Source organism: Rhinatrema bivittatum, chromosome 5 (genome assembly GCF_901001135.1).
Source record: "Rhinatrema bivittatum chromosome 5, aRhiBiv1.1, whole genome shotgun sequence".
NCBI classification, from domain to species: Eukaryota; Metazoa; Chordata; class Amphibia; order Gymnophiona; family Rhinatrematidae; genus Rhinatrema; species Rhinatrema bivittatum.
This window is the reverse complement of record NC_042619.1, coordinates 101,434,347-101,459,376: the sequence shown is the minus strand read 5'-3', so window position 1 is coordinate 101,459,376 and position 25,030 is coordinate 101,434,347. Positions and strand designations below refer to the sequence as shown.

General features: G+C 44.5%; 1 protein-coding gene across 7 annotated transcripts in view; it reads right to left on the bottom strand.

Annotated features, from left to right (window-relative positions):
• The window catches only part of PDS5B (PDS5 cohesin associated factor B), a 644,248-nt gene that overhangs the window by 527,630 nt on the left and 91,588 nt on the right, over window positions 1-25,030 (bottom strand). For 6 of the 7 annotated variants that reach the window (XM_029602667.1, XM_029602673.1, XM_029602674.1 and 3 more), the window contains exons 4-5: window positions 3,283-3,369; window positions 3,089-3,186 (exon numbers count right to left, since the gene is read on the bottom strand). In XM_029602667.1, the coding sequence (XP_029458527.1) occupies window positions 3,089-3,186; window positions 3,283-3,369 (185 nt within the window). The remainder of the gene's footprint in view (window positions 1-3,088; window positions 3,187-3,282; window positions 3,370-25,030) is intronic. The other variant, XM_029602671.1, reaches the window with a different exon arrangement.

Here is a 25,030-nt window from a genome sequence, read left to right as displayed (position 1 = left end):
AGGGCAGACTTGTAGACGGAGGCATGTTGGGGTGTGGAGTCTTTGCGCCATATTCTCTCACTGCGTCTGAGATTATTTTTCATGGTTTTTAACTCTGTGGTGTACCACAGAGTTAAAACTAGTAAGTATTTTAAAAATTTTTCCCACTCTCCATACCTGGAAACTTTTGATTTCCAGATGCCTTGAGATTGTCATGGATCAGCTGCGCAAGCAGAGAGGAAGTGGGATTGTTGCAAATATACGTGCTCTCTCTCTCACCCAAACACATATGTTCTCACCCATCCATATATATTCAAAAACACAATGCTCTCTCATATCCATACTCACACGCTATCTCTTTCACACGCAAACATTGCTACTCTCATTCACTTTTCTCCCACTCCAGCAGCAAGCGATGCTCCTCTTACAAGGCCCCACCAGCCGCACAAACAATTTTGGCAGGGACAGCATGCTCTTCTTCCTGACGCAACGCATCTCTCTTTGCATCTCTTCTTCCTGCCCACCAGTCACAATTCTCTTCTAATGCTGCAATGCCTGAGGGGGGGGCATCACTACTGGTCACAACACCCATCAAATGTCAGTGACCTGAAGCCATTGTTGATGACATCGTTGCAAGCTGCTGGTGGGCCAGTTACAATGGGGCAAAAAGCATAGCAAGAAAGGACGGAAAAACTCACTGGGCCAGGACTGGTCCATGGGCCATAGTTTGCCCACTCCTGATCTATTTATTTATTTAAAACATTTATATACCGGCATTAGTTGTGGACATCATGCCGGTTTACATCAAAAACTGGTTAAGTTTGGAAATTACATTTTAACAGGGGAGTCAGAACTGGGAGGGGGTAATAAAGATAAAATAGAGAGAGAAGTAACAGTAACAAATAAGTGGACTGATCTAGTGGACTAATTTTGGGCCAATAACTGCAGAGTTCCAGAAGGAGCCCAGGACCACTACTGTAATGAATGGACTAAATCTAAGTTGGGATGAGACATAAAATAGGGGAAAAAAATCCCTACAAAGTTATGAAGGCAGGCTCATAGCACCAGATCCCAGCACTGCTTCCAAATGAGCGAAAGTACAGAAAAAGTATAAGAATTGCCAGGGGGAAAATAAAAAAAAAATAAATAAAATTAAGAAATGAAGTAAAGGAAAGATGCAGGCAACCTAACGCTGCATGAATTCCCTTATGAAATTATTTCCTTTTATAGTAGACATGATCAGACTACCCACACTTCTGCAAACTCCACCAGTAGGTTTAACCACAAGGTTTGCAGAATTAAATCATGTTTATTATTGTCCCATGAAAAATATGCATCTATTGTGCAGATACTTATTCATACAAACAAGGTGGAGGTGTAGCCTAGTGGTCAAAGCAGTGGGCTACAAACTAGGGAAGCCAGGTTTCAAATCCCATTGCTGCTCCTTGTGAGCTTGGGCAAGTCACTTCAATTGTGAGCCCTCTGGGGACAGGGAAATAGCTGCAGTACCTAAACGTAATCTGCTTTGAGGTGGCTGAAAGGCGGAATATAAAATAAAAATTATGTGCCTCCCCCAGCCAAACCCACCCCAAGAATATTTCCTGCATTGCTGACATATATGGGTATTTATATCTACCTTATAAATGGGCTCTGACCGACGGCCCGCAAATGCGCAGTAGAGAGCAGCTCTACCGCGCATGTGCGGGCGAGCACGTCGGTCAGAGCCGTGCGTGCCCGAAAAAAAAAAATGGCGGTGGGGCCGCAGGAGCGGCGGCGAGGGTGAAAAGCTGGAGCGGCCGCGAAGCAGGAGCGGGAGGAGCAGTAGCAAAGACGAGCAGGAGCGGGAGGAGAAGCAGCGGCGCCGCACGCGCGGGAGTGACAGCCCCCCCCCCCGATATCTGCCGGCAGAAGCGGGAGGAGAAGTAGCGGCGCCGCGCGCGCGCGCGGGAGGGACACCCCCGAGATCTGCCGGTTGTGGATGATCAGAGAGGGGAGGGGATTGAGAGAGGGGGAGTGACTGAGGAGAGGGAGGGAGGTGTGAGAGAGAGGGGGAGGGGGTGAGAGAGAGAGGGGGAGGGAGGGAGGGAGGGAGAGGGGGAAGGTGAGGGGAAGGGGAAGGTGAGAGAGAGGGAGGTGAGAGTGAAGGAGGAGGGAGTGGGAAGGAAACGGACAGAGCCCGTTGTTACGGGCTTAACGGCTAGTATTCTTATATTCTGCTACCTCCATACAAATGTTCAAAGCATACTGGTAAGCTGCATGAGAGAGGTTTTACTACAGAGAACAATCCTTTTGGGTTGAAATTAATTTCTACATTAAAGTATTTTAACTAATAATCAAAAGACCCATTTATGTGGGTAAAACAGAGTTTCATCTGTGGAAATGACTGTTGCCCTTATTTATCAATCCTGCTTTTGTGAAACACGCTCTGACATGCCAAGAGAGCAGAGAACATCTCAATGACAAAAACAGAGTTTTAGCCCTTAGTTACCGACAGTATTCCAGGTTATGTTCCTTTTTGGACCTTTCCATTAATTTTTTAAAATTCATTTTTTTTAAATGCAGAAAAGGAAAGCAACTCAAAACACCTTTATCTTCAACATCTTAGTTTGGTGTAGTTATTTGTCTACAAGAACCAATCATTTCCTAAAAATAAAGTATGTGCTCTCTCTCCCCCCCCATTTACTAGATTTTATTTTCTATTTTGAGTCTGGTATCACCCACTGGCCTCCTCTGCTTAAATCTTCCACTAGCTCAATAAATAATCTCAGCCTAAACCATTGATTATAGGTACCAGCAAGAGTGCAGAATGTTTGTAACTAGGTAGTGAGATTTCAAAATGTGCCTGGCCCTGCTTTTGTATACAAAATATGTTAGCAAGAAATGCAGGCTTTCCCTCAGCTGCTTCCTACATTTTTTTCCCTCGAGTGAGAAAAAGATGAAACAAACTTCAATTCCATTTGTATGTAATCTGTAAAAAGAAAACAATGACCCCTAGTAGAATTGAAGTCTGAAATCTCCAGTTTTAACAGACTTTGAAGCATTCCATACAGATTTAAGCAATAATTTGACTGAATCACAGGATATTCGGAAATATAGCTGGCATACTTACTTTATTACAGAGAATAGTGTTCTATACAACTGTGTGAAAATTTCATTGCTGTCTTCCAATTCAAAACATATATTATAGGATTTGACCCAAGCAATATTCTAGAATAGATGTAAAACGTGAAACCATTAATAAATTGAAGGAGAAAAATTCAAGCAAAGTGCAAACTGCAACATACTGCATTAGGAAGAACTTACCTCAAGCAAATAAAAATACCTATTGAACTGAGGGCTTTTTGTATCTTCGAGTCCCTTCAGCTGTCTTGTTATAAACATAAAAATATCCTATAAAATAAAAATTCAGGAAATACATTGGACAATTAGCTCATCACTTTTTCAGCAGCCTATAGTCAAAATGCCTGAAGAATGACATCTATTACAATGAGTCTTAACATTCATTGAAATAGTTGAATTGTAGCTACATCAAAATGGAAATTAAATGCTTTGTTACTGAAATCCTTCCCTCAATCTAAATTCAAATTTGGCTGATGACAGTTCAAAAACACTACAAAATGACTCAATGTAGAAAGTCAACAGAGAATGCACAATCAATACAAATAAAAAGGATTAGCAAATGTTGCTTACCTGTAACAGGTGTTCTCACAGGACAGCAGGATGTTAGTCCTCACATATGGGTGACATCACAGGATGGAGCCCAATCATGGAAAACTACTGTCAAAGTTTCCAGAACTTTGACTGGCCCCTACTGGGCATGCCCAGCATGGCACCCCCTTCAGTCTTGTTTAAAAGCTAAAGGCAGTGCCGAAAAATAAAATAAGAAACGTAACGAACCCAATACCGTGGGGCGGCGGGAGGGTTTCGTGAGGACTAACATCCTGCTGTCCTGTGAGAACACCTGTTACAGGTAAGCAACATCTGCTTTCTCTCAGGACAGACAGGATGGTAGTCCTCACATATGGGTGAGTACCGAGCTAAGGATGTCCGAGAAATGCACCAAATGTACCCAGGTGGGCAAAGCACTAGAACTGGGATAAAATTTGGCGGAGGGCATCCTGAACCCTAACGGGCAGGTGGAAGGGTGTTGGTACGTCATGTTGTAAATAGGTTACGAAGGACAGACTGGCCAAAGATGGAATCTTGTCTTCTGACTTTGTCCAAGCAATAGTGGGCTGCAAAGGTGTGGAGAGAACTCCAGGTGGCAGCCCTACAAATGTCAGGAAGCGGCACCAATCGCAGGTGTGCTACTGAAGTCGCCATGGCCCTCACAGAGTGTGCCTTAACACGGTCTTGAAATGGAATGCCTGCTTGCTGATAGCAAAAGGATATGCAGTCCGCCAACCAGGAGTAGAGAGTCTGCTTACCCACAGGCTGCCCTAATTTGTTAGGATGGAAAGAGACGAACAATTGAGTGCTTTTCCTGTAGGCAGCTGTACGGTCTAGGTAGAATGCTAGAGCCCGGTAGAATGCTAGAGTCAAGGGTATGCAGAGCCTGCTCTCCTGGGTTGGAATTGGACCTGGGAAAAAAGGTAGGTAGTATGATGGAATGATTTAGATGAAAATCCGAAATTAACTTGGGTAAGAATTTAGGGTGAGTATGGAGTACTGCCCGGTCCTGCAGAAGTTTAGTGTAAGGCGGATAGGTAACTAGGGCCTGTAATCCACTAACTCTGCAAGCGGAAGTGACTGCCAAAAGGAAAATCACTTTCCATGTGAGATATCGAAGGTCACAGGAGTGAAGAGGCTCGAATGGTGGTTTCATGAGCCGACCCAAAACTAGGTTATGGTCCCAAGAAGGGGCTGGAGGACGCAGTGGAGGCTTGAAGTGAAGCAAGCCTTTCAAAAAACATGTTACAAGGGGTTGTACTAAGAACATAAGAAAATGCCATACTGGGTCAGACCAAGGGTCCATCAAGCCCAGCATCCTGTTTCCAACAGTGGCCAATCCAGGCCGTAAGAACCTGGCAAGTACCCAAAAGCTAAGTCCATTCCATGTTACCATTGCTAATGGCAGTGGCTATTCTCTAAGTGAGCCTAATAGCAGGTAATGGACTTCTCCTCCAAGAACTTATCCAATCCTTTTTTAAACACAGCTATACTAACTGCACTAACAACATCCTCTGGCAACAAATTCCAGAGTTTAATTGTGCGTTGAGTAAAAAAGAACTTTCTCCGATTAGTTTTAAATGTGCCCCATGCTAACTTCATGGAGGCCCCCCTAGTCTTTCTATTATCCGAAAGAGTAAATAACAGATTCACATCTACCCGTTCTAGACCTCTCATAATTTTAAACATCTCTATCATATCCCCCCTCAGCCGTCTCTTCTCCAAGCTGAAAAGTCCATAACCTCTTTAGTCTTTCCTCATAGGGGAGCTGTTCCATTCCCCTTATTTTGGTAGCCCTTCTCTGTACCTTCTCCATCGCAATTATATCTTTAAGATGCGGTGACCAGAATTGTACACAGTATTCAAGGTGCGGTCTCACCATGGAGCGAGATACAGAGGCATTATGACATTTTCCGTTTTATAGGTGATATAGGAACATGCCCAACACCTTTATGGAAGGCGGCTAACGCACTGACATGCATTCTGATGGAAGAAGTTTTTAGACCTGACTCTGATAAATGCCAGAGATAGTCCAAAATCTTCGTGATTGGACAGGTAAAGGGATCAAGGGACTGAGAAGAGCACCATGATGTGAACCTGTTTCATTTGTAAAAATAAGCTTTTCTCGTGGAAGGCTTCCCTGAAGCAATCAAGACATGGGAAACTGGTTCAGAAAGGTTAAGTGGCTGAAGGATTAACCTTTCAACATCCATCCCGTCAGGGACAAAGCTTGAAGATTGGGGGGCATAGGCACCCGTCGTTCTGAGTGATCAGAAGCGGGTCTTTTCCCAAGGGAATGTGCCTGCGAATGGAGAGATCCTGCAGTATTGGAAACCACACTTGGCGTGGCCAGTGAGGTGCTATCAGGATCATGGTTCCCTTGTCCTGATGTAACTTCACGAGAGTCTTCGAGAGAAGAGGAAGTGGAGGGAATGCGTAGAGTAGACCGGTTGCCCACGAGAAGGAGACTGCATCTCTGGGCTGAGAGTGTTTGCTGCGAATGAGAGAGCAGAAGTTCTCTACTTTGCGATTTTGAGGAGACGCAAAGAGGTCTATCTGAGGATATTCCCATTCTTGGAAGATAAGAGTTTGCTACCGAGGGGTTGAGAGACCTCGTGGCCCTGAGCTACATCGAATGGGAGAGAGCTTCCACCCATATCTGTGCAGCCTCCTGACACAGAAGAAAGGAGCCTGTGCCTCCCTGTTTCTTGATGTTGTCCTGGTTGTCCGTCTGGATCAGGATAACTTGATTTGAAAGGCAATCCTGAAATGCCCTGAGAGCATATCTGATTGCTCGAAGCTCCAGGAAATGTATTTGGTGTTTGGCTTCCTCTGGAGACCAAGAGCCTTGTGTCTGCAGTTTGGCTACATGGGCTCCCCATCCGAGCTTGGAAGCATCGGTTGTGAGAATCAATTGAGGGTCTGGAGCCTGAAAGGGCAAGCCCCGGAGGAGATTAATCTGATTTTTCCACCAGGCTAAAGACTGACAGAGCAAGTCGGTTACGTGGACAATGGTTGACAGGGGCTGAATGCTTTGAGTCCGTAGAGTCCACTGCATGACTCTCGTGGCCAAACGGGCCATTGGTGTGACCTGAACTGAGGACGCCATGTGTCCCAGGAAGATGAGAAAGTGACGTGTAGTCACAGAGTGCTGAGACTGCAGGTGGTGTGCAAGAGACACGAGAGTGAGGGCTCGCTGTCGAGGCAGGAAAGCCTTTGCCTGCAAGGTGTCCAATGAACGACAAGGTTTGAGATGGGACTAAATAGGATTTGTCGTAGTTGACGAGAAATCCTAAAGAAATTAGAGTATGTAAGGTTAGATTTAGGGACGACAGAGCAACTTGCTGAGTGGGAGCCCTGATTAACCAGTCGTCTAGATAGGAGTAGACGTAAACACCTTGTGTCCTGAGGAAGGCTGCAACTACTACGAGGCATTTTGTGAAGACTCGTGGCGCAGACGCTAGGCCGAATGGAAGCACTCGGTATTGATAGTGCTTGGGGCCTACTAGAAACCTCAGGTACTTGCGATGAGATGGAGTTATCGCAATATGAGTGTATGCGTCCTGGAGGTCCAGAGATCAGAGCCAGTCTCCTCTTTGTAAAAGAGGAAGACTCGAGCCTAAGGTTACCATTTTGAATTTCTCTCGCTGGAGGTACTTGTTGAGGGCCCGTAGGTCCAAAATAGGATGAACGCCTCCCGATTTTTTGGGGATTAGAAAGTACCAGGAATAGAATCCTAGGTCTTGCTGAGAGTAGGGTACGGGTTCTATTGCCTTGGACTGGAGAAGGAGGGAGACCTCCTGATCCAGATGGATGTAGTGGTCTGATGTTCTCCACATCGATAGAGGTGGGGAGTCAGTGGCATGGAGAGAAAGTTCAGATGGTAACCCTGAGCAATTATCGCCAGTACCCATTGGTCTGAGGTAATTGAGTGCCATATTTATTTATTTATTTAGCAGTTTTTTATACCGACCTTCATAGTAGATAACCATATCGGATCGGTTTACATTTTAACAAAGGGTAAAACTGAGGTAACAATTCTGGTAAATAATAGATAACAAAGGAAAAGGAATAAGTCAAAGTTACAATCAACAAGGTATGGAAAACTTGGAGGCTTAAAGACAAGCTGGAAGGAAGATAGAGGCAGGTAGAATAAATATAACATGATACGAATAATTTAACGGGTTATGTTGTGGAAGTGGCACAATCGACCTCCCACTGGTATGTGAGGCAATGGAAGCTGGCTGCTGCTCTCTAGGTGGAAGTCAAAAACCTGAAGCAGGCCCTGGCTGCAGAGCTGCTTGCATTTTTTGTTTACGTGTTTGACGAGACTGTGCTTTTTGAAAGGGTCTCGTGGCACGGGATCTGCTTGGTGGCAGGTAGGACTTCTTCGGGCGGAAGAATTACTTTTTAGAGTCCTTTCTGAAGGGCTATTTAGAAGAATAGTCAGAAGGCATCAGAGAGAGCTGTCTTAGGGTCACATGATGGTCCTTAAGTTCCGCCACTGTCCGTTGAATCTGTTCGCCAAACAGATTATCTCCTACACAGGGCAGGTCAGATAACCTGTCTTGTACCTCAGGGCAAAGGTCAGAAGACTTAAGACAGGCCCACCTTCTCGCTGAAATAGCAGCTGCAGATACCCTTCTAGCAGTATCAAAGATATAAGATGATCTGATCTCATGCTTGCCTGCCTCAAAACCCTTCTTTACTAGGGTTTAGAGCTGATCTTGAAATTGCTGAGGCAGGGAGTCTGTCAGGTCTTGTATCTGCTTGAAAATGACCCTATTATATTGGGTCACAGAGCTGATAAGCTGCAATTTGGGAGATGAGCATTGAGCCTTGGTAGACCCGGCGGCCAATGGCATCTAGAAATTTCTCTTCCTTGCCAGGGGGAAAAGAAGTATGAGGCTTTGACCTCTTTGCTCTCTTCTGAGCCGATTCTACCACTACAGATTGGTGATCCAATTGTGGTTTCTGAAAGCCCAGAGCTGACTGCACCAAATGGGTAGTGTCAGCTCTTCTGTGGACTGGAGCAATGGAGCCACGATGTTCCCAGTTCTTTTTCAGGAGATCCAGAAGAACCTGATGGATAGGGATGGAGATTATTACCTTGGGAGCATCCAGGAATTGAAGCAACTCCATCATCTGATGCCTATCATCCTGTTCAGTCTGTAATTGGAAGGGAACCAATTCAGACATTTCCTTCACAAAATTTATAAAAGGAAAGGTCCTCTGGAGGAGAACGCATTCTACTTTCAGTGGGTGAAGGTGAGGAAGGCAAATCATCGGTGTCTGGTGAGGAATAATCAGTCCAGGTATCATAGGGATCAGCACCTTCTCCTCTAGGATGCAAAGGGGGACGGGATGGTGGGATACCTGAAGGGTCCTGGTCTAGGCTCCAAAGGAATAATCGGAGGCACCGATGAGGGCATCGAAGGCACCAGCTCAGGCATAGAGGACATCGATGGAAGGCTCGGTGGCACCGGACGTATCGGCATCGATGGTTGTATCGGTGGCGATGGACGTATCGGCATCGATGGTTGTATCGGTGGCGATGGACGTATCGGCATCGATGGTTGTATCGGTGGCGATGGACGTATCGGCATCGATGGTTGTATCGGTGGCGATGGACGTATCGGCATCAATGGCTGAGGCAGAGCTCCCGAAGGAGGGATGCAAAATGATGTTTCTCCTCCCGATGACAGAGTGAGTGGGGAAAGCACTGGGTCCATCGGTGGAAAAGCGGCTATGAGCGCTTCCATCCTGGAGAGCAGCGGTGCCAACGCTGCCGGAATCGGGTCGGTGATCGGTTCCGCAATCGGTACCGGTGTCGGAGGAACCTGGAGTCGTTGCATCGCCTTGTCGATGGTCTCCTGAACCATCTGGTCCAGTTCTTCTCGGAGACCTGGAGCAAGCAGCCCTGGCTCCGGAACAGAAGGAGGCAGAGGCATAGCCGGAGGGACCACCGTTAAAGGCGGAGTCGCGGATCCCAATGCCCCAACAGGGGAGGGTTGCTTCGGTGACCCGGTCGCCAAAAAGGTCGGTGCCTTTTCTGGACGGGGTTTCTTCGACGGCGGCTCGGATGATGGCGAGGTCAATGATTTCGCTCCCTTGATGGTGATGTTTGTCTCTACAATCCCCTCAGTCCTGAGGGGGAGTAGAGGGTGTCGAAGGCAGAGATGTCGTCGATGCCGGTCACCAGCTGGTGGACGATGCTGGCGCGAAGTTGACGGTGCCAGTTTTGACGACGTCGATGCAATGGAGGGAGTCAGGGTTTGAGCACAGAAGAGAAGTTCCATCTTCTCCATTCTGGCCTTGTGACCTTTTGGTGCCATTAGGGCACATTTGGTGCAGGTCAAGACATCGTGCTCTCAAAGACACATTACACAGACTTTATGGGGATCTGTGATGGACATGGTGCGACTACAATCCGGGCACCGACGGAACCCCGACACCATGGCAAAAAAATATATATATTTAGCTGTGGTACGGACGACGGCCAGTAGGCCGCGACGGCCAAACTCTATGGTAATCGACGGAAAACGGGTAAAAACTTACCGGAGTACCGCGGCTTGAAGTTAGAGGAGGTACCCCTGTGGGGCAAAATAACTTTTAGTAATTCTGTGAGGAAAATTCCTGTCAGGAATCTCTGCAGAGCTCCTTAACCGTGAGGCTACTGCTGCGCAGAAAAAAGAAGACCGAAGGGGAACCCTGCTGGCTGCAGGGTTAGTGCCATGCTGGGCATGCCCAGCAGGGGCCAGTCAAAGTTCTGGAAACTTTGACAGAAGTTTTCTGTGATTGGGCTCCATCCTGTGATGTCACCCATATGAGGACTACCATCCTGCTTGTCCTGTGAGAACACTATATACTTCATCACCCAATATATGTTCCACAATCTAATCACAGGTCCAGAGACAAATTAAAAATGTTTTTAACTTTTCAATCTCTATACATAAAATAATTTCAACCAGTATTTCAGAATATTTGAAAAATAACATATTTCAAGGAAAGCTCTGCTTCAATGGCATTGTGTTTTTACCTGACAAATAGAATACCGAAAGTACTGAAAAGTTGTGAGAGACGCTTATGGTAAATATTGACCAGTCATAATAGGCTTCATCTCTTAAGCACATATTGCTGGATGATATGCCTTATTTATAATCATCGGTCAAAAGTCCCAAATAATGATTGGATTTTTTCAAGAATTTTTTTCAAATGCATGTAAAATAACTTAACTTGTAGATATCGCTGAAGCCATAAATAATCAGACCGCCCGACATGAGTCCATGTTTCAAACGTTCACCGTTCTCTCTCAAGGGCTAATATTCAGCGTCTAAAAATAAAATCAGAAATCTCTCAGAATAAAGAAGATCACATTAATCAAAAATCTTTACCTGTTGGTGGGCTTGTGCATATTAATGATGGCTTGACACTTACTGTATTTGTAGTCCTTCGGAATTCTAAAATTCAACAATGGCATTTCCGCGTCCTTTTCCTGTGAGGGGACCGGAAATGAGATCTTAATTTATACAAAAATGACGTAACAGATCGCAATCAATTGATGACGTGGAATACGTCAAATCAATGTATACATTCTACCGCTAGATTCAGCCCATTGGGATGGACTGTATTTAATTTAAAAATCCAATACTGCTCTCTGTAGTTGAGAGCGGCCACCTCTAGGATTTTTGAGAGCTAATTCAACTACTCGCCACTTGAGTTCATGAAAAGAGTGATGATGTTGTAAACAGTGAGCCACTATCGGAGCTTGTAGTTTACTGGTGGCTAAACAGCTCCAATGTTCTGTAAGTCTCGTCTTGATAGAGCATTTAGTTCTTCCTACATATAATAAAGAGCATGGACATTGTAAAACAAATTACATTAATTGATGTGCAATCCAAATAGTGATAAGCTATATGTGTATTGCCATGGGGGCCAGTCCAAGTTGGGGCAATAATGGCTTGATAACAAAATGAACATTTATGACAAGACCAATGTCCTATCGTATCTGTATTTGGGGTATTTAAAGGACTCATTAAAAAAGAATGAACTAATAAATCCTTTAGGTTTTTGCCCCGACTGTAGGCAATAATAGGTATATTTTTGAAATTGGAATGCATTTTTAGAATTGGCCAATGATGTAATATCAGTTGAGAGATCTGCGGTGATAATCCAGAAAAAGGTAGCACGCATGTTAAACAAGATTCCTCCGGTTTATTGTTATCAAGCAGTAACCATTCTCGTTCGGCATTGTAAGCCCGTTTATAAACATTTTTGATATATTTGAATGGATAGCCATGCTGGAGAAATTTTTGTACCATGATATGGGATTGTTTAATGAAATCTGATTTATGTGTACATAACCTACGTAGGCGGAGGAATTGACTGACAGGTAAATTCTTCCATAGATGGAAAGGGTGAAAGCTAGAAAAATGTAAATAAGTGTTCTTTTCTAAGATTAGAAATGAAACGTCCATCTTCTTTGCTGATAAGAATGTCAAGGAATTCAAGGAATTCAATCTGTTGAAAATCATAATGCATAGTAAATTGTAAATGAGAGTCCAAAGAATTCAACCACTGTATGAAAGCTATTAGAGATGATTCATTTGAGTTCCAAATGAAAAAAATCATCAATATAACGATACCAATGAGAGACATTACCGAAATCAGGAGCACCATATAAAAAAGTTTTTTCAAAAGGTGCAACATAAAGGTTGGCTATACTAGTGGCCATGGTGGCGCCCATGGCGGTCCCTTGAACCTGTTTGTAGAATTTATCCTGAAAAATGAAATAATTCTCAGTGAGAGCTAATTGGGTTAATTTAAAGATGAATTCTGACAGAATGCGATGTGGTCTTGGTCTTAGTTCCAATGTCTCAAACACTATTTGTAAAGCCACTACTTGAGGTATGTTAGTGTAGAGGGCTTGGATATCCAGGGTAACCAAAATAGAATCTTTAGTACAGTGGATGGTTTGTAAATTTTTCAACATATGTTTAGTGTCTTTAAGAAACTATGCCGCTTGGGCTATGAAGGGTTGCAAAAAAACATCAACAAAAATTGACAGGGGTTCTAAAATGGACCCCACAGTATTAACAATAGGACGTCCTGGGGGATCAACTGTGGTTTTATGGACCTTAGGTACCATATAAATCGTGGGAATGATAGGACAATCATTAATGAAGAATCATCGTTCTCGTTGAGTAAGGAACCTTTGGATAACTGCTTCCTCTATAATCTCCAAAATTGTATCTTGTAACAAGGCAGTGGGATCTTGCGTTAACAAAACATAACTGGATGGATCATTCAAATGGAGCATAACTGTGTATATAATCCTCTCTATTCATCAAGACAATAGCACCTCCCTTATCTGCTTGCTTAATAATAATGGATTTTTCTTCCCTCAAGGATCTTAGTGTAATATTTTCTTCCTTTGATAAATTATATCTTGGAGCTGAGGATTGCTGTTCTAATGTCCATAGATCTCCCAAAACTAAAATCAATGAATGTCTTGATAGCTGGGTCAATATTTCCCGGTGGAAGCCACTGGGATTTAGGTTCCACTATAGAAGGATCAAATCCTGTGTCATGTAATGAAAAATATAGGGAAATTTGTAATTTCCTGCAAAACTGATAAAGGTGACATCTGGCCTTAAAAGGATCATAATGGTGATATGGAACCAAAGAAAGACCTCTTTGAAGAACCGATTGTTGTGAAACTGTAAGATGATACCGTGATAGATTAATCACAATTGATTGCGATTCTGTGACTGTGTCCATGGTCTCTGGTCCGTATCTTGCCAGGCTGCTTGACGATAATTCCGAAAAAAAACGTCGGCCTTGAGGCCGAGAATTAGATCTGTAATTTCCACATCTGTAATCTGATGATATCGGGGGAGGATAATTCGCCGATGCTGGTGGTTGTTCTTCCTCAGAACTGGATGTATCCTCTGAGGATCCTGCAAAAGCTACTTTTCTAGGTTTATTGATGGAAGTTTTTTTCTGCCATGGATACACACTTCCTGAAGAATAATCTTTTTCATCCCGTTTAAATTTGGCGATTTTACCAGACCGCAGTTCATTTTTAAATTTTTCTATGGCAGCTGATGTTCCTGTAACTTTGATTCGAACCCTTCTGGGGATTCGTGCTGTTTTAATGCTGATAATGCAGTGTCACATGTGACCCGAATAGTATCAGCCAGCTTACTAGTAGTTTCCACTAAAAGCAGCATGATATCCAGAGAACATTTATTTAAGATTGCCAACCAGCATTGTATGTCCATTATATGTAGGAAGAACTAAACGCTCTATCAAGACGAGACTTACAGAACATCGGAGCTGTTTAGCCACCAGTAAACTATAAGCTCCGATAGTGGCTCACTGTTTACAACATCATCACTCTTTTCATGAACCCAAGTGGCGAGTAGTTGAATTAGTTCTCAAAAATCCTAGAGGCGGCAATACCAAAGCTGCTCTCAACTACAGAGAGCAATATTGGATTTTTAAATTAAATACAGTCCCATCCCAATGGGCTGAATCTAGTGGTAGAATGGTATACATTGATTTGACGTATTCCACGTCATCAATTGATTGCGATCTGTTACGTCATTTTTGTATAAATTAAGATCTCATTTCCGGTCCCCTCACAGGAAAAGGACGTGGAAACGCCATTGTTGAATTCCTAAGGACTACAAATACAGTAAGTGTCAAGCCATCATTAATATGCACGAGCCCACCAACAGGTAAAGATTTTTGATTAATGTGATCTTCTTTATTCTGACAGATTTCTGATTTTATTTTTAGACGCTGAATATTAGCCCTTGAGAAAGAACGGTGAACGTTTGAAATATGGACCCATGTCGGGCGGTCTGATTATTTATGGCTTCAGCGATATCTACAAGTTAAGTTATTTTACATGCATTTGAATAAAATTCTTGAAAAAAATCCAATTATTATTTGGGACTTTTGACCAATGATTATAAATAAGGCGTATCATCCAGCAATATATGCTTAAGAGATGAAGCCTATTATGACTGGTCAATATTTACCATAAGTGTCTCTCACAACTTTTCAGTACTTTTAATATTCTATTTGTCAGATTTATATTCTACCATAGTACTTTAAACATTCCACTATCGGGTTTTCCAGTGAGTCACTGTTGATTAATTTTGTTTTTACCGCCATTTGTTTTATTCTTCAGAGGTAACAAACACAAACAGAAGATTTATAAAACCTTACTGCCAATCAGCTACTAATATTCCTTTAGACTTTATCATTAAATGCACTACTCTTATTATTCACATTGCTATGCAAATTATCCCATTTAGTGCGGCACCACAGGACAAATGCACATGTCGATAATTACACTTATAACAAAGATCCAATTTTACATTAAAGAAAGATGCTCCAATTGAGTATTCATTCCAGTCAGATGCAAACTATTCATACCAATCTAGTTAGATGATATTGATAATTACCCATACCTTATGGTACATGCAAACTATCTACTGCCATTTATTAAGACTTGGTCCATCCTGACGCAGTTTACGAAACTCCCTCCATGTCAGGAGACTGTGAATAGTATTTGTTATATCTGGAATTACACTCTTATGAAGTTATTAAAAGCATCTTTTTGAACAGCTTACAAGTGTTGTGGACTGTGAATCATTGCCAAAACATTTTGTTGATGTTTGATATTGGTGATTTGGCATTTCCATCTATACTGTATTGCAATTAATATTTATCCAATAAATCTCTTCAAATGAATTTTACTCAGAAAAATGGCTGATCATCTGTGCAATCTTACCAGTCTGTCTGCAACTCTTATGCTCTGTTAGCTGAGTTTTAACCATTCTTTTGTTTTGGTGATAGTCACAGGGGCAAACTACAAGATACATCACAAAAGTAGTTTACATCTGGTGAAAAACTTCAAATCAACTGTTAATTCACTATTTGATTTTAATGACACTTAAAGGACAGGTATTTAACAGAACAATTCCCACAGGGGTAATGTCCTTTTAAAGCTACATCTCTTCACATCTTCACAGTCTATATATCAGTGCTGTGGAGCTCACTACACATTCCTTAATATTATGCCCCCTAGAAAAAGCAAATCTTGCTCAGCCTTAAACTTCATAAACTTATAAAATTGGCTAGCATTTCTTAATAGCACAATCTTGTGGTGCTAGATTTGAATGTTGTAATACAAAAATAGGTTGGCTTGAATCACGGAGCGGGATGCCAGTGGCCAGTGGTTGGTGTTCCACCTTCACGGAGCGGAAGGATGGAGGACTGCCATCTCCCAATTAAAAAAAGAAAAACAAACAAAAAAAAAAAAAAACCACCAGGGATAGGTTCATGGGCTATAGGTATTACCAATTATTAGGCTTATTCAATTACCAATTATTAGGCTTTTCAATATTTGATAGTTAATGTGACTTTCAAGGCATACTTCACTTTCAATGCATATCCAGCATAGCTCCCTGCTTCAACAGCAGGGGAGAAGAAAAACTAATACTTCACGCATATATCTGCTTCAACGGCAGAGAGCTATGCTGCCGCTTACCCAACTAATCAAACTTAACATTTCACTTGGAAGCAGCTCCCAGCAAATCTCAGATTGGAACCCTGCCTCTTAACCTTCAGAAAAAGACTAAAGACGTGGCTCTTTCACCAAGCCTTCCCAGATCCACCGGATAATCACTAGTTTGAGCCTCACTTCTTACAAGGACTTTGACACACTTCCTCCTGAACAATGGACACTGGCATTTCCTGGTTAAAGCATATGCTCTAACCCGTTAAATTATTCGTATCCTGTTATATTTATTCTACCTGCCTCTATCTTCCTTCCAGCTTGTCTTTAAGCCTCCAAGTTTTCCATACCTTGTTGATTGTAACTTTGACTTATTCCTTTTCCTTTGTTATCTATTATTTACCAGAATTGTTACCTCAGTTTTACCCTTTGTTAAAATGTAAACCGATCCGATATGGTTATCTACTATGAAGGTCGGTATAAAAAACTGCTAAATAAATAAATAAATAAATATGAAACTCCAGGGAAGATGACTCAGAACAAACATCAGGAAATATTTCTTCAGAGATGGCATGATGGATGCCTGGAATGCCCTCCTGGAAGAGGTGGTGAAGACAAGACCAGTTAATAAATTCAAAAGGGCATCCCTAATGGCTTGAGGTTGGAAATGAAGAAAGGGGGATAATCTATGTTAAACTTTAGGTATAACATTTCTATATGGGATAAACTGCCCAGAGCAGCAATTACTACACTTATCAGAACACAAGGGGACAACCTGCACAGCATGGCGGTTACTACCATACGCAACTTGCTGAGCAGACTTGATGGATCATCTGGTCTTTTTCTGCTTTTATTAGTATGATTGTTATATAGTTTCTCACTACCATGGCGCTGCTTGATTTAAAAATCAAAATATATATCTTTATGATGGTGTTCAATATTTATGGATGATGTAGCTACTTCAAGTAAAGAAGCTTCTTTTCTCTCTTTGTATGTGTATGCAAACATAACATTTCGTTTTGTTTAATTAAAAAAAAAAAAAAAAAAAAAAAAAACCACCTAACATTTATGCTAGTTTATGGGGTTGATTAAATCCATCTTAAGGCAGAGGAGTACAAATCAAGGCCTAAATTACTCATTTTGCTATAAATTTCACATGAATAGGGCCTGCGATATAAGCAAGTCTGCCTACCGTAAATGGCATTTTCCGTGGATAGCAGGCTGAATTAGCTATGATATCTGGGGAACGTCCTCTGGTTCTCTAGGTGGCGGAGCTCCTCAAAGCACACAGTGCTCTGCTCTGTGTGCCTCCCTCTGTATACAACCACCTGGCTCCGAACCTGCCTCAGTCTGATATCCAAGCTTGTGGTTGCAAATTTAGGAGGCTGTCCAGGGAGGCCGGTGGGTTAGCATGGCTAATTCACCATATCCACGGAAAACACTGTTTACGGTAAGCAAACTTGCTTTTTTCCACAAATAAGCAGGTTGAATTAGCCATGATATCTGGGGAGTCCCCAACTGGAAGGTTGAGCGCCCTCTAGTCTCTGGACGTGGTGCTTAGACCAGTCTAGTTCCCGGGAAGGTGTGCTCAACCTGGCATGTCACTGCGGATACACTCTTTAGATGTTCCTGCCAAGAGGATGTTCCTGCCTGCGGCCGCCTGCTGACTGACAGGTCAATACTGAAACGTGCGGTTGAAGATTTCCCGTCTGTAACGTGCTGGGAGCGCACAATTCGGACGCGTAAGGCGATCCAGCGAAACAGTCTCCAGTTTCACGCGTCCTTAGCGCTTCTTAAAACAGACGCATAACCCTTTCCGCACGCAGCATGTATATATGTAAATGAACGAATTAGCTGTATAATGAAGGAATTAGCTATTCCCCTCCGATACTGTGACGCGCGCTCAGATTATCTCCTTTGTAAACCGCTATTTTGCCGCGTCCTTAACCTGTTAGTTTACCGCCTACCCTCTACTTGGTGTTAGTGTGGTGTTCGAAAATTAAAACGGGAATAAAGTGTAAAAAATGGGGGCGATTTCGGCGCTCAAGGCATGAGCGCCGAAATCGCACGGGCATTCATTCACTGCCGGCGGGGGCCGTGCATTCATCCAGGCAGAGGGAGCCGGAGGCCGCTTTCGCCGCCGGCTCCCTCTGCCTGGATGAATGCACGCCCACCCGGCCGCCTTGATCGCCGAAATCGGGAGGAGAGGAGAAGGGAGAAGGGACTATCGTAGCAGGCCCGAGCCTTGCTACTTTTTCGGTTTTTTTTTTTTTTTTGCTTCAGGAGGAGGAGACAGGACTGGGGCTGCACCGGAGAGCGGACGGGGCCAGGGCAGGTGAGCGGGGGCTGGGGGAAAGTTTGCCGAGCATCGGGGAACATAACTGTCCACTTCCTGGTACCTGTCATTTCAAATGTCATTTGAAATGACATTTGAAATGACAGATACCAGCGCGGCCGTGAAGCGTTAGGCCCGCGAACCCAGGATACTGTATAGGCGCTCTATACAGTAAAATGGGTTGCGCGGGCCTAACGCTTGCCTACGGCTTCGCAGCCGCGGCATGCATTTGCATGCAATTTGAAGAGAGTATCGAGCGGTAGGTGAAGAGAACTGTGCGTGCGAGGAACGAGGGTGCGCCTGACACTGCCGCACTGTTTCTACCGCGGCCTTAGAGTATCGATCTGTCTGGTAGTAGTGTGACGTGAAAGTATGCAATGATGACCACATGGTGCCTTTGCATATATTCTGTATGGGCACTTCGCATAGGTGGGCAAAAGAGGCTGCCATTGCTCTGACTTGGTGAGCTCTTGGTGAAGTAGCTAAATTCTCCACTCTTCTGCTGTAGCAGAACAGGATACATTGAGAGATCCAAGACGATAGTGTCCTCTTGGAGACAGGTAGCCCAGACAAAGAATTGAGGCCCTGGACTCTGAATGTGTACATCGCTTGAAGTAAGCTAAGGCACGCTTTCAGTCTAAGATGTGAAGTCATCTTTCTGCCTCGGAGTTATGCGGCTTCGGGAAGAAGGTTGGTATGGTGATTGTCTAGTTAAGGTGAAATGCTGAGACCACTGTGGGGAGGAAGGAAGGGTGAGTTCTTAATGCCACTTTATCATAGTAGAACTCAAAGTATGGGGATTAGTGGACCAACGCCTGCAGGTAGCTCACCCTCCTGGCTGAGGTCAGGGAGACCAAGAAGCAGGCTTTCCAGGAGAGATATCTCATGTGGCTACTATCCATCGGTTCAAAGGGTGGGAGCATCAACTGTTCTAAGACTAAGTTGAAATCCCATGGCACTGACTGCTTCTGAACTGGCGGGTGCAAATGTAGAATGCCTTTCATAAATCTTGACATGAGTGGGTGGCATGATACCGACAAGCCCTTAATGGGAAAGTGATAAGCTGCAATGGCACTGACAGAAGCAGTTGCCAATCCCATCTGAAACAGTGCGTGAAGGTACGCCAACAGAATCTGTGGGAGGCAGGAGAAAACACGGAGCAGATCCTTCGCACCACTTTGAATAGCCAGCCCTCTTAGCTTGATAATGTTTCCTACACCAATACGTCTTGGATTGGTGGAGGTAAATTCAGGTATGTCAGTACTGTGCTTTCAACTTCCACATTGAGGGGCAGAGGAACCGGTGCATGTGGTGGATAAGGAACCTTCCGTCCTGGGCTCGCAGGTTTCTGATTGGTAAGAACATAAGAAATTGCCATGCTGGGTCAGACCAAGGGTCCATCAAGCCTAGCATCCTGTTTCCAACAGAAGTCAAACCAGGCCACAAGAACCTGCCAATTACCCAAACACTAAGAAGATCCCATGCTACTGATGCAATTAATAGCAGTGGCTATTCCCTAAGTAAACTTGATTAATAGCCGTTAATGGACTTCTCCTCCAAGAACTTATCCAAACCTTTTTTGAACCCAGCTACACTAACTGCACTAACCACATCCTCTGGTAGGCAAGCTTGATAGGCTCGCGTTGAGTGTGGGGCTCGCCTCGGAATTGAGAGAGCAAGACTGTGGGGTACAGTGAGCCTTTTCTTCACCTCTTTCAAAGTACGCCCAGTCTCTTGGCAGATACTCCATGAACTGGACTCTTTTTCTCTGCTTATGTAAAGCATCGCCCATCCGCTAACCTAGTCTTCGCTCAGGACATTCTTGCTTAAGCCGATCTAAGAAGCCGACTGCTGACAGGTCAAGTCCCTTGATGTCGGAGGACACGGCTGGTGTCGGAGACCTTTCTTTACTATTAAATCTTATTGTAAGTGACGCATATATGTCATCGCAGGGGCTAAGGCCATTATCCGGCTCATGACATATGGGTTACATCACCAAGGGGGTGGATTCTAGGCAACTGGCAGTCGTTTGTTTGGGTAGAGGAGCCTTTACATCCTGTGTTCCCTGAGCTGGGTCACTATCCTTGCCGGATGTCTGGCAAGGACACTTGGGAATGATGAGTGCCCAGAAAGGCGTAGTGTGTACTGGAAATGATACTCATTGATCTGACTGCAATGGTATTGTCTGCAGATGCGGTGTTTGAAGGTGTAAAATTGTGCCTTCGTCAGTGGGGATGGTTTGAGCGCTTTTAGAACTCCTACTGTGTCTTGGAGGAGGTTGGGTCTGCATCTCCTTGTGTTTGGCGCGGATTGCATTGTCTGCCCCGACTTTGGGTTTGCTGCAGCTGCGGTCCTCTGGACGGCTGGTATGACTGTGGGCGAAAGGGAGAGTAGGTTCTCTCTGTGTGTGGTTGAGAATATCCTCTGCAAAAAGCTGAGTAGCTCCTTCTACCCGCTAGTTGTTCTCTCTGGAGGGTGAGGAACTGCACTGCAATGTTTTGTTCTTTCAGCTGAGCTACTATTTACCTCAACTTCTCCCCAAAGAGACTATATGGAAAACAGGGGAGGTCAGTGTGCTTCTCGTGGACGTCCTCCCTAATCGCGCTTGCCCACAGCCTCACCAAGCATCTGCCTGCAATAGCCCCCACTGAAGTTCTGGCTGATATATTGAATGCTTCATAAATCATGTGTAGTATGTGGCGTAGGCCTTCTTCCAATGCATGCAGCTGTACCGGTAAAAGCATCAGTCTGGTCAGCACTCTTCACCGCAGGTTTCAAAGATTGGAGACACTCATATAGGTACTGAGTAATATAAAACTGATGTTGCTGAATCTTGGTGTTAAACATTGCTGCCTGGAAAATGCAGCTGCAATTTATTCGCTCTCTTCATAATTGATTCCACTACTATGGATGCATGGGGCAGCTGAACCATGTTATAGAAGGGCAATTAGCGCATCCGGAACTTCACGTCTGTTTTACGCGATGTGATCAGACCCGAGAAGGGAGATTGCCATGCTCTGGTCACTACTTCATCCAGCATTGCATGCAAAGGCAATACAGTTGGCTCCGCTGCCATCTCCAGTATCTTAAGTATGCCCAGGGCTTCCACTCGGGGGTCTGGCACCTTCTTGATTTCCAAATTAAGCACATTACTCACCTTCTCCACAAACTTGGAGTAGGATAGATCTTCTGTGAGAGATGGGCTGAGGTTGTTCCTCTGAGGGGGTCGGAGGGATAGCCCATTGAAGAGCCCGGCGATGTGTAGGGTGACTCACCCCCTGAAACTTGCTGGGACACATCACTGGGGGGGCTTAGTTCTGTTCGGTCAGTCTCCTCACCCAGTAGAGTGGGCTTTTGTATCGAGGGCATTTGTCCCGCTTTTCAACATGGTCTTGCTCCACATATGAAAGGAGCTGCATCAGCAACTGTGAAATTTGTGCCACTGCCTGTGAGGCCAGGGTTCCTTGTGGTCAGCCTCTGGGGGGCAATGGTGCTAGCAGAACATCTGAATCAGGGCCTGTGGGTTGTGTGGGCACCTGAATTATACGGGGCCCCTTCTTATGTCTTTCTCTTAAGGGCTCCTGGAGGCATGACCCCTCTCGCCTGCATCTTGACGCTGAGGACAAATTTGAGCAGGCCCTGGATGAATGAGACGAGCCAGATGAATCATGAGCTGACTTCTACTCTACATCTGAGAGCACGAGCTCAATATCTGGGATGGAGGCTGTGCCTATAGTCGGGCCCCTGGGTCGTGAGCGACCGGCCTTTATCCATTGGTAAAATGTGGGACCCGATGATCCGCATGTCTCTTTTGTTTTGACGCATCTCCCGCCGACATCCGATGGTTTGGGGATAGACTTCATCAACGCATCAGTGCTTCGGTCAACGCTCCTCGATGCTTTGATCCTGCACCATTCGCGTCTGTCCAGCACTGGGCATCGGAATGGTGCGAATACGTGCATCGGGCCCGTTTTGCCCAAGACTTGCCTGGACCATGAAGACTGTGGTTTCCCTGGCTCCTCCGGCGTCGAGGCAACATGGGTGCGCTTCTGCGGGGCCCTTGGGTCGCCTAAAGGGTCCAATGAGGCCCTTTTCACTCTCAGTCTCAGCGATTTCCGACTGGGACCTGGAAAGGAGTGAGTGGATTCTTTGGATGGTTCCAGAGCACAGGATTACTCTTTCAGCTTCTTTATCCTCTGTCTGTGCCCCCTCAGGGACATGCGACCACAGTCCCTACAGCTGGACATATCATAGGTCGAGCCTCAGGCAAACGTAGCAGAGGCCATGGCCATCTGTAGCAGACCACCTTTCCACATGGTCAGAACTTGAATCCATGCAGTCTCAACATCCTTCTGCTGTCATTTTCCAGCAAACAGTCACAAAAAGTAAGTTTGTAGCCAAAAATTGCAACAGCCTGCAGAAGAACAAGACTGAGGTAAGGCTGGGAGACACCTTTTTTTTTTTTTATTTAATTGTTTTTGTTTACTGACATTCGATCTAGATATCACATCGGTTCACATAAAACTGAACAGTAAATAAGACATGGGCTGCTTATTTTTACAGTATGACTTAGAATGGTTAACAAGGAACTAATAATACCTCTGGTGCTTAATATAATACATGGGCTGCTTATTTTACAGTATAACTTAGAACAGTTAACAAGGAACTAGTTTTAATACATATACATGGGTTCAGGAAAATTGGGGGCTTGCAAAAATGGGAACATAGGTTAGGAGCGGGTTAGATTCATAGCTTAAGAGGAGTTTACAAGGAGCTTTTCTGACAGGGGAGCGAGGGCAGCTTGGAGGAGAGAAGGGGAGGGGGAGGAGGCAGGGGAGGGAGACCGGGACAATGTATGTTGAGTTTGAAAGAAGGGGGGGGGTGAGAGAGATAGGGGGGGGCTGTGGGTTTGGGGGACTGCTTTCACTTGCAGGTGATGGCAGTTGCCGAGGAGTGTGATGGCAGGTGATGGCAGTTGCCGAGGAGTGTGATGAATAAAACGGAAAATGTCATAATGCCTCTGTATCGCTCCATGGTGAGACCGCACCTTGAATACTGTGTACAATTCTGGTCGCCACATCTCAAAAAAGATATAATTGCGATGGAGAAGGTACAGAGAAGGGCTACCAAAATGATAAGGGGAATGGAACAACTCCCCTATGAGGAAAGACTAAAGAGGTTAGGACTTTTCAGCTTGGAGAAGAGACGACTGAGGGGGGATATGATAGAGGTGTTTAAAATCATGAGAGGTCTAGAACGGGTAGATGTGAATCGGTTAGTTACTCTTTCGGATAGTAGAAAGACTAGGGGGCACTCCATGAAGTTAGCATGGGGCACATTTAAAACTAATCGGAGAAAGTTCTTTTTTACTCAACGCACAATTAAACTCTGGAATTTGTTGCCAGAGAATGTGGTTCGTGCAGTTAGTATAGCTGTGTTTAAAAAAGGATTGGATAAGTTCTTGGAGGAGAAGTCCATTACCTGCTATTAAGTTCACTTAGAGAAAAGCCACTGCCATTAGCAATGGTTACATGGAATAGACTTAGTTTTTGGGTACTTGCCAGGTTCTTATGGCCTGGATTGGCCACTGTTGGAAACAGGATGCTGGGCTTGATGGACCCTTGGTCTGACCCAGTATGGCATTTTCTTATGTTCTTATGTTCTCTTGGAGATGCCGGGTTGGGGGGAGGTTGGGCTAGGTCTCTGGCAGGAAGGCTTTTATGAAAAGCCATGTTTTGAGGAGTTTTTTTTGAAGGTTTGTGTCAAGGGTTCCATTCTGAGCTAGAGAGGGAGGGAGTTCCATAGTGTGGGGGGCTGGCTACTGATATGGTGTATTTTCTGACTGAGGAAAGGGTGAGCTGCTTTGGGGGGGGGGGGGGGGATGGTGAGGAGCCCAGATTTGGAGGCTTCTTTGTGAGGTGTGAGGGAGAAGAGCAGTGGTTAATCAGTTCATCTTGTTATTGATTATTTTTTTGTGAATGAGGGTAAGGGTTTTGTATTGAATTCTGTAGTTGATGAGTGAAGTTCTTTGAGGATGGGGGTGATGTGGTCACATTTTCTGTTGTGATGGATCTAGCAGCAGCGTTCTGTAGTACCTGTAGAGGTTTGAGGGTGGAGGCAAGGAGGCCAAGGAGGAGAGAGTTACAGTAGTCGAGCTTGGAGAAGAGAATCGTTTGGAGGACTGTTCGATAGTCTTGGGCATGGAGGAGCGGTTTGAGTTTTTTCCAAGGTTTGTAGTTTGAAGAATTTGTCTTTGATCATTGAGGAGATGTGGAGTTTGAGGTTTAGTTCATTGTCGATTGTTATTCCAAGGTTTTTTACGGCATGCATGAGCTGGGTCCCCGTGCAGTTGGGTGTGGGGTCAATGGGGAGGAGTGATGTGGTCGTTTGTTATGTATAAGATTTCGGTCTTGTTTTGGTTGAGGGAGAGGGACAGTTGTGAGAGTAGCTCTGTTATTTTAGACTTGAGTTGGACCCAGGTTTTTAGTGTGTTTTCTATGGTTTTTTTTTTAAGG